The sequence below is a fragment of the Oncorhynchus gorbuscha genome, linkage group LG09 (assembly GCF_021184085.1).
Source record: "Oncorhynchus gorbuscha isolate QuinsamMale2020 ecotype Even-year linkage group LG09, OgorEven_v1.0, whole genome shotgun sequence".
Classification (NCBI taxonomy): Eukaryota; Metazoa; Chordata; class Actinopteri; order Salmoniformes; family Salmonidae; genus Oncorhynchus; species Oncorhynchus gorbuscha.
This window is the reverse complement of record NC_060181.1, coordinates 36,504,147-36,513,276: the sequence shown is the minus strand read 5'-3', so window position 1 is coordinate 36,513,276 and position 9,130 is coordinate 36,504,147. Positions and strand designations below refer to the sequence as shown.

The following is a 9,130-nucleotide window of genomic DNA, read 5'->3' as shown; positions in this document are numbered from 1 at the left end:
CAGTAGTGGTAAGGTGTTGGGACTGCTGTTGGGACTCTGCTGTTGGGACAGTTTTATGTAGGCCCATAAGTTTGTCAGCACAGTTTGTCACCGTTATAGTCCAATTAATGTATTGTTTAGTGTTCTGTTGGGTTGTGTATTGGCTTTGCTGGAGTTTGCCCCACATAGATTTACATGCTAATCAAAGTGTTTGACAACATCAACAATATGATTACTATATTTTTGTTGTAGTAAAATAACTTCCATTCATTATGAATAATTAGCCAATGCAAAATCTAGCTACATCTTTTTGTCCTATTTTACTTCACTATTACTATTTTAAAATGGTAGCCCTACAATAGGCCAGTAGGTGGCACTTTAGGTCCTACCCATACCTCAGTGTGTCCTACCCATAGACTAGGTCCTTTCATGTGCCATCATAACAAAAGTTGAAGTATTAGTACACTCAAATACACAGAGAGCATGCTGTTCCCCTGAGAGACAGGGACTATGCCACTACTGCTACCAATGTCGAAATTGAGGGGGAGCAGCTGGACCAGGGCTTGGACAATCTCACTGGACCAGAGGTAGACAAGATCTGTCTTTAAGGTGTTCTCTTGACAAATACACTGAGTATACAAAACCTTAAGAACACCTGCTTTTTTCATGACATAGACTGACTAGGTGAATCCAGGTGAAAGCTATGATACCTTACTGATGTCACTTGTTAAATCCACTTCAATCAGTGTAGATGAAGGGGAGGAGACAGGTTAAAGAAGGATTTTTAAGGTGCAACTCAAAATTAGGAATGTGTTCCTAATGTTTGGTATAGTCAGTGTTTAAAGACACCACACAATCCCACTTTAAGGAATTTTCAAGGAGGAGAACCATACTAGTGTGCCATACTTGTGGTGCACCATTGACTGTTTAAGGAAGTAGTTCTGGTTTAATCTGGCTATAAGACTAAACCTCCTATGTAAGATACTTAGACCTATTCATAGCCACTCGATCTGTATCACTGCTCGTGCTGTAACAACATTCAAAGCAACACAGTTCAAGAAGAATAGCCAGACTCGCTAAACTCGGGATTTACTAGGCTAAGTTGTCTGGTTTAGGCTAGTCAAACTGTTCTGGCAACAAGAGTTGATAAGATGTGGAAAGAGTTGAAGAAAAACCAGCTAGTCAAGTACGGCGCTGTGACCACAGTGACAACCATCAGTAAGTCACAGCTCTACTGCTATGCAAGTTATCTTGATGTATTGTGGGTCTCAAATCTCCTTTCAATTACTTTTACAGTTTTCTATAATGGTAATATTGTTCTAACATTTCTACATGGAAATATATGCTAGGGGAATAGTAGCCTAATTTCAACAAAAGTTAACACTACTAAACCACCAACAAAGTGTATTGTATATCAAAACTGACTGCATGAAGTATGTTGTGCCGTGTTGTAACATACAGGATGTAAAATTCTTCAGATTGTACATTTTTCTTGACTTACATGACAATCCACAGAATCACTGAAGCATGACTGACCATGGTATGTGGTAATGCTTGATTGTAGTGTCTATTTAAGGTTTGTGATTTGTAACGTGTTCACTCCCTGTAGCTCCAAGATCCCGACATATACTGTTATGTGTGTAAAGGCTTTACAATTGCACATACAGTATATGCTATGCTAATTAACAATTCCTATTTCCACAAGAAAGGATCTTTTACGCATACTTGAAAAATGTTAAGCCAGGATTAAATCTTGTTTGGTTGAGAGATTTTAGATTAGGGCTTGTGGTAGATTAGGGCTTGTGAAATTCCTCCCATATGGAACCAGTCCAGTGCCTTTTGAACTGTTGTCTTAACAGCACTTCTCTATTGGACTGTAACTGTTCACTGTCCCTGTATCGACCCTAGACGTTTACACAATGCCAGTAATAAAGGTTGTGCCCTCAGTTGCTCTGTCTTTCCCTGTCCATGGATTGATCACATTGGTGCTCCAAAATAAGGATGTTTACTCTTCCACATGTTACACATATAGTCCCAGGATTAAAAGCGATGAGTAACAAAACTATTGTGGGCCAATGTGACCAATGAACATGCTTTCTATTCCCATGAGAGAGGTGGCCAACCTGTCAGTACTTACACAATCAACAGATAGGGTGCCTCTAGTGGAAGGTTCATAGGTCAACATAAGAAGAAGTAAGAGTGATATTTTGGCTCAGTGCCGTTTGTCTCCAAACCAGGCTATGTTTTACTGCGAAAGTGGATCGCCGGTGGGATATGCCGCAGCCGTGCCAAACTGCATGGAAGGACTGTGGTGATCACTGGTGCCAACACTGGCATCGGCAAGGAGACGGCATGGGATATGGCCATGAGAGGTACAGAAGGCCTATGGCACTTCTCTATTGGACTGTACTCTAACTGTGTTGTGATTTACATTACCTTTTGGACACAAACAAGTTCCAATGCGATCTGAGGAAAATGTGGATTTAAGGGCAACTGTGGGGGCTTTTCAATGGAAGGCCTGAGTGTAGGAGGCTTAGTGATGGGGTGTGATAGATAGTGAATGTTGTTCAGCTGATGATAGGGCTGATCCTATATATTCTATTGGAGGGGAAAGTGATGAGGGTGTTCTCAGACTGACGGTACTGCATGTTCTCAGGAGCTCGGGTCATCATGGCTTGCCGAGATCTCACCAGGGGAGAAGCAGCTGCAGCAGAGATCCGCAGTTCCACAGGAAATACTAACGTGGTGGTGCAACAACTAGACCTGGCCTCCCTCGGTTCAGTACGTCAGTTTGCTCGGGAATTCATTGCCACAGAGACCCGTCTGGACATACTTATCAACAACGCAGGTGAGACTGATGCAGCAGACTGGGGTGACAGGTTGCCTAGTGGTTAGAGCGTTGGACTAGTAACCGAAAGGTTGCAAGACTGAATCCCAGAGCTCACAAGGTACAAATCTGTCGTTCTGCTCCTGAACAAGGCAGTTAACCCACTGTTCCTAGGCCATCATTGAAAATAAGAATTTGTTCTTAACTGACTTGCCTAGTTAAATAAAGGTTAAAAAATATATATAAAAAAATATATATATAAAAAAAATGATTTTACCCAACATGCTTTGAGAGCCTGAATTGTGTTGGTGTTGTCATTGAAGATCCTTCTTACTCTGGATTTGCTTTGAAATAGAGCATGTTTTTTATTGTCAAAGTTGTGGGCTTGAGCTTTTTGAACCATCCTTTAAATACTCTCCCTCTACTCCTCACAGGTATAATGCTGTGTCCCAAAAGCCTCACAGTGGAAGGTTTTGAGAGTCAATTTGCCGTCAATCACCTAGGTCACTTCCTATTGACCAATCTGCTCCTGGACATGCTGAAAGCCTCCACCCCCAGCCGCGTCATCAATGTGTCTAGCATTGCTCATCAAGGCGGTAAGCCCATCCTGTTCAGATATTTTTGCAATAAAATAAATATAATCAATTGAGTTATATTTTTATCTGGCTCTACCTCATCTTCTTTCAGGGAAAATCCACTTTGAAGACCTTAATTTTGATAAGAAAGGTTACAACTCAGTAATCGCCTATAAGCAGAGTAAACTGGCCAACCTCCTCTTCTCTAGGGAGCTGGCACGAAGGACCAAAGGTGAGGGGTTGCCTTATTACAGCTCTATTACTACTCATATACATGTAGTTAGAAATTAGACAAATTCAAAAATGAATTAACCTAGTTATGAGTAGGAAATGTATTAATGTATCTAGGGGATTTTTACATTTCCACTGCATATCATGTTCAATGGCTAAATGTACAGTAATCAAATCAAATCAAAGTTTATTTGTCACGTGCGCCAAATACAACAGGTGTGTAGACCTTACAGTGAAATGCTTACTTACAGGCCCTAACCAACAGTACAATTTCTAAGTAAAAAATAGGTATTAGGTGAACAATAGATAAGTAAAGTTTTAAAAACAACAGTAAAAGCCAGTGAAAAATAACAGTAGCGAGACTATATGCAGTAGCGAGGCTACATACAAGCAAGCACTGGTTAGTCGGGGTAATTGAGGTAGTATGAACATGTAGGTATGGTCAAAGTGACGATGCATATATGATAAACAGAGTAGCAGTAGTGTAAAAGAGGGGTTGGCGGGTGGTGGGTGGCGGGTGGCGGGACACAATGCAGATAGTCCGGGTAGCCAATGTCCGGGGGCACAGGTTAGTCAGGCTAATTGAGGTAGTATGTACAGTTGAAGCAGCAAAGCACCCCCACACGGGGTGGTGTTCTTTGGCTTGCAAGCCTCCCCCTTTTTCCTCCAAACATAACGATGGTCATTATGGCCAAATAGTTATATTTTTGTTTTATGTGGCGTTCTTTGGCTTGCAAGCCTCCCCCTCCCCCTTTTTCCTCCAAACATAACGATGGTCATTATGGCCAAATAGTTATATTTTTGTTTTATCAGACCAGATGATATTTCTCCTAAAAGTACGATCTTTGTCCCCATGTGCAGTTGCAAACCGTAGTCTGGCTTTTTTATGGCGGTTTTGGAGCAGTGGCCTCTTCCTTGCTGAGCGACCTTTCAGGTTATGTCGATAAAGGACTCGTTATACAGTGGATTAAGATACTTTTGTACCTGTTTCCTCCAGCATCTTCACAAGGTCCTTTGCTGTTGTTCTGGGATTGATTTGCACTTTTCACACCAAAGTACGTTCATCTCTAGGAGACAGAACGCGTCTCCTTCCTGAGCGGTATGACGGCTGTGTTGTCCCATGGTGTTTATACTTGCGTACTATTGTTTGTACAGATGAACGTGGTACCTTCAGGTGTTTGGAAATTGCTCCCAAGGATGAACCAGACTTGTGGAAGTCTCCAATTTTTCTCTGAGGTCTTGGCTGATTTCTTTTGATTTTCTCATGATTTCAAGCAAATGGGCACTGAGTTTGAAGGTAGGCCTTGAAATACATCCACAGGTACACCTCCAGTGGCCTCAATTGATGTCAAGAAGCTTCTAAAGCCATGACATAATTTTCTGGAATTTTCCAAGCTGTTGTGGTGGTTAATTTCTGTATTACCAAATGAGGAGAGACAAACTTCACACACCAGTCAGAGTTATACTTAAACTACATCTTTAATAATAAGAGCTTTCCAATAGCACTGACTTTCAATGATGCACCATCTCTAATGAACCATTGAAAGTGACAACACAAAAATACAAAGATCTTTTATAGCCATGATACACCCCTCTCAACCTACATGACGAACAACAGATACATACAATGGTCACAAGGTTAAGATTTGTATGAAAGGTATCTATAATACATAGCAGACAGTCACTGCTGTGTCAACAGTTTTCATTGTATAGACCAGTGTCTGGTCCTCCTATTCCAAACTGGAACCGTCTCACCCTGGTACGGTATAACACAAAAACACCAACTCATCTAATGGCATAACTAAATTGTCAACTCTTGATACTCCGAACTCAAGTAAAGCCCCTTCTCGACCCCACTCCTGGACAAGCTCACTGAGGGGAGTGAGCCTCTAGGTCATACACTATCCCAGGATAAATGCAACATCAGAGAGGACATACAATGGTTCCAGACACTGCCATACACCTCCCCCCAATGCCAAAGGAGGGAGTGACTAGTGCACAGACATTGTGGAGACAAGTAATTGGTTCCACATTAATCACACCATCCCTTCACATGGTTTAAGAATAGGTAAAGACACATTCACATATGAAGACAATGTTCCATCCTGTCCTCTTCCATTTCTGATATTCTGCATAGCACCAGGGATATGTGAAAGACAAGCCTGACCTCTCCCCTCTCTGGGCCCCAGGTGACTGAGCCCCAGCTGAGGGAAGAAGTGCAACTGCCAACACTAGAGTCCCAAGAAATACATTCTAATAGACAAGTATATCACATAAGCATATTATGCAGATAAGACATCTTAATTACTTATGTTACCCAACTAATTCTGATTCATCCACCACACTGTTTAAAGACACAGTCAAACTAGTGTATGTTAACTTCTGACCCACTGGAATTGTGATACAGTGAATTATAAGGGAAATAATCTGTCTGTAAACAATTGTTGGAAAAATTACTTGTGACGTGCACACAGTAGATGTCCTAACCGACCTGCCAAAACTATAGTTTGTTAACAAGAAATCTGTGGAGTGGTTGAAAAATGAGTTTTAATGACTCCAACCTAAGTGTATGTAAATGTCTGACTTCAACTGTACATGCATGTATAGTTAAAGTGACTATGCATGTATGATAAAGAGAGAGTAGCAGCAGCGTAAAAGAGGGGTTGTGGACCCCAGCTCTTTACATGGCAATACATTACCAATGGGCCATAATTTTGTGCGGGGTCAGAAAATAGATGCTCCAACACACAGGTCTACATTTAGTTGTATTTTACCATAGGTATGGATGGATTTTACTGTATACTATTATGGTTTAGCAATGCATGGCTAAAGATAAGGTAACCCCCCCCCCTCCTGTCAGTAGCCGTCTTAGTATGCACAGCAAAAATTATACAAACAAATAATGTTGCTTCAAAATCAGGTTATAACTGGTGTACAGTGCAGTGCTACCCTGCTACATGATGTCTCTGAATGTCAACATTCTAAGGTTAGTGGCCCTATCCCTACACTCACCCCATCAGGTACGGGAGTGACGTCGTATTCCCTGCACCCTGGAGTTATCCGGACAGAGCTGTGGCGCCACTCGCAGTCAAAGTACCCCACGTTGAGCGCCATGCTGTCAGCCCCCGCCTGGCTCCTGATGAAGACCCCCAGGGAGGGTGCCCAGACCACCATCTACTGCGCCGTCAATGAAGGGCTGGAGGAGAAGAGTGGCTGCTACTTCAGGTACCACTTTGACTTTAGCATCCCTGTATGTATAGTGGATTAACCTGAATCAGTCTCTCTGTCTGTGTGTTTGGGTGTTAATTGAAGTTGGATGATTTACATTTACAAGAGGAGTGTATTTTGTGTGTGTATGTGATGGTTAAGTATCCCATCAAGAGTATGTTTGTACAATGTGGTGTATATTCTGAGTGTAGACCATATAAATAACTAGGCGTTTAGGTGAGCTTTAAGTTAACATGTGTTTGTTTATCAGTGACTGTCAGGTAAAGGAACCAGCTCCTGAGGGAAGAGATGATCTTGCAGCACTGAGACTATGGGGTGTTAGCGCCGGGCTAGTAGGACTCATTAAGAACAACTGAACAACTCGCCTTGCAACAAGGTGACACTCCCAACCCCACCTGCCAGGGCCCCCCGGATACTGCCATATTTTTTCCATGTTGGCTCTTAACTTTCATATCAGAAGGGTAATTGTAAGATATCCTGTATTCTATATATATAAATTGTGGGAAAATACACATTTTCTGTACTATAACCTCAGCAAAAAAAGAAACGTCCTATTACTGTCAACTGCGTTTATTTTCAGCAAACTTAACATGTGTAAATATTTGTATGAACATAACAAGATTCAACAACTGAGACATAAACTGAACAAGTTCCCCAAACATGTGACTAACAGAAATTGAATAATGTGTCCCTGAACAATGGGGGGGTCTAAATCAAAAGTAACAGTCAGTATCTGGTGTGGCCACCAGCTGCATTAAATACTGCAGTACATCTCCTCCTCATGGACTGCACCAGATTTGCCAGTTCTTGCTGTGAGATGTTATCCCACTCTTCCACTAAGGCACCTGCAAGTTCCCGGACATCTCTGGGGGGAATGGACCTAGCCCTCACCCTCCAATCTAACAGGTCCCAGATGTGCTCAATGGGGTTGAGATCCAGGCTCTTCGCTGGCCATGGCAGAACACTGACATTCCTGTCTTGCAGGAAATCACACACAGAACGAGCAGTATAGCTGGTGGCATTGTCATGCTGGAGGGTCATGTCAGGATGAGGGAGGAGGATGTCTTCCCTGTAACACACAGCGTTGAGATTGCCTGTCATGACAACAAGCTCAGTCCGATGATGCTGTGACACACCGCCCCAGACCATGACGGACCCTCCACCTTCAAATCGATCCCGCTCCAAAGTACAGACCTCGGTGTAACGCTCATTCTTTCAACAATAAATGTGAATCCAACCATCACCCCTGGTGAGACAAAACCGAGAATTGTCATTGTAACGGATGGGAAACGGCTGGCTTAGTTAGCGGTGCGCGCTAAATAGCGTTTCAATCGGTGACGTCACTTGCTCTGAGACCTTGAAGTAGTAGTTCCCCTTGCTCTGCAAGGGCTGTGGCTTTTGTGGAGCGATGGGTAACGATGCTTCGTGGGTGACTGTTGTTGATGTGTGCAGAGGGTCCCTGGTTCGCGCCTGGGTATGGGCGAGGGGACGGTCTAAAGTTATACTGTTACATCAGTGAAGCGTACTTTTTGCCAGTCCTGTCCTGTCTATTGCGGACAGTCTGAGCACTGTTGGAGGGATTGTGTGTTCCTTGTGTAACTTGGGCAGTTGTTGTTACCATCCTTCACCTGTCCTGCAGGTGTGATGTTCGGATGTACCGATCCTGCGCAGGTGTTGTTACACGTGGTCTGCCACTGCGAGGACGATCAGCTGTCCATCCTGTCTCCCCGTAGTGCTGTCTTAGGGGTCTCACAGACATTGCAATTTATTGCCCAGGCCACATCTGCAGTCCTCATGCCTCCTTGCAGCATGTCTAAGGCACGTTCACGCAGACGAGCAGGGACCCTGGGCATCTTTCTTTTGGTGTTTTTCAGAGTCAGTAGAAAGGCCTCTTTAGTGTCCTAAGTTTCCATAACTGTGACCTTAATTTCCTACCTTCTGTAAGCTGTTAGTGTCTTAACGACTGTTCCACTGGTGTATGTTCATCAATTGTTTATGGTTCATTGAACAAGCATGGGAAACAGTGTTTAAACCCTTTACAATGAAGATCTGTGAAGTTATTTGGTTTTTCAGAATTATTTTTCAAAGACTGGGTCCTGAAAAAGGGACTTTCTTTTTTTGCTGAGTTTATATTGTGGGAAAATACAAATGCATCAATGCTTGTATCATGTTTTATTATAATACTGTATGTTTTGATCACATTTTTTTACTGTATTAAATTGCATTGCAGTTTATTATTGTTACAATGGTCTTCATGCTGTTGAATAGACTGACGAATGTAATAAAATTC

General features: G+C 42.6%; 1 protein-coding gene across 5 annotated transcripts; it reads left to right on the top strand.

Moving 5' to 3' along the window:
- The first annotated feature begins 450 nt into the window (after positions 1–450).
- zgc:153441 (retinol-DH_like_SDR_c domain-containing protein) lies at positions 451–7,495 on the top strand. 5 transcript variants are annotated; one of them, XM_046362130.1, is made up of 8 exons: positions 856–1,197; positions 1,441–1,519; positions 2,217–2,351; positions 2,636–2,827; positions 3,241–3,402; positions 3,494–3,613; positions 6,633–6,837; positions 7,091–7,495. In XM_046362130.1, exons 2-8 carry the CDS (start codon positions 1,507–1,509, stop codon positions 7,194–7,196), a joined length of 933 nt encoding a protein of 310 aa, XP_046218086.1. In that variant the 5' UTR covers positions 856–1,197; positions 1,441–1,506; the 3' UTR covers positions 7,197–7,495. The 5 variants fall into 5 exon arrangements, with proteins under 5 accessions (XP_046218087.1, XP_046218083.1, XP_046218086.1 ...); XM_046362129.1 differs by having other exon boundaries at positions 857–1,197; positions 1,495–1,519; XM_046362131.1 differs by lacking the exons at positions 856–1,197; positions 1,441–1,519 and adding an exon at positions 451–566.
- Positions 7,496–9,130: the final 1,635 nt, after the last annotated feature.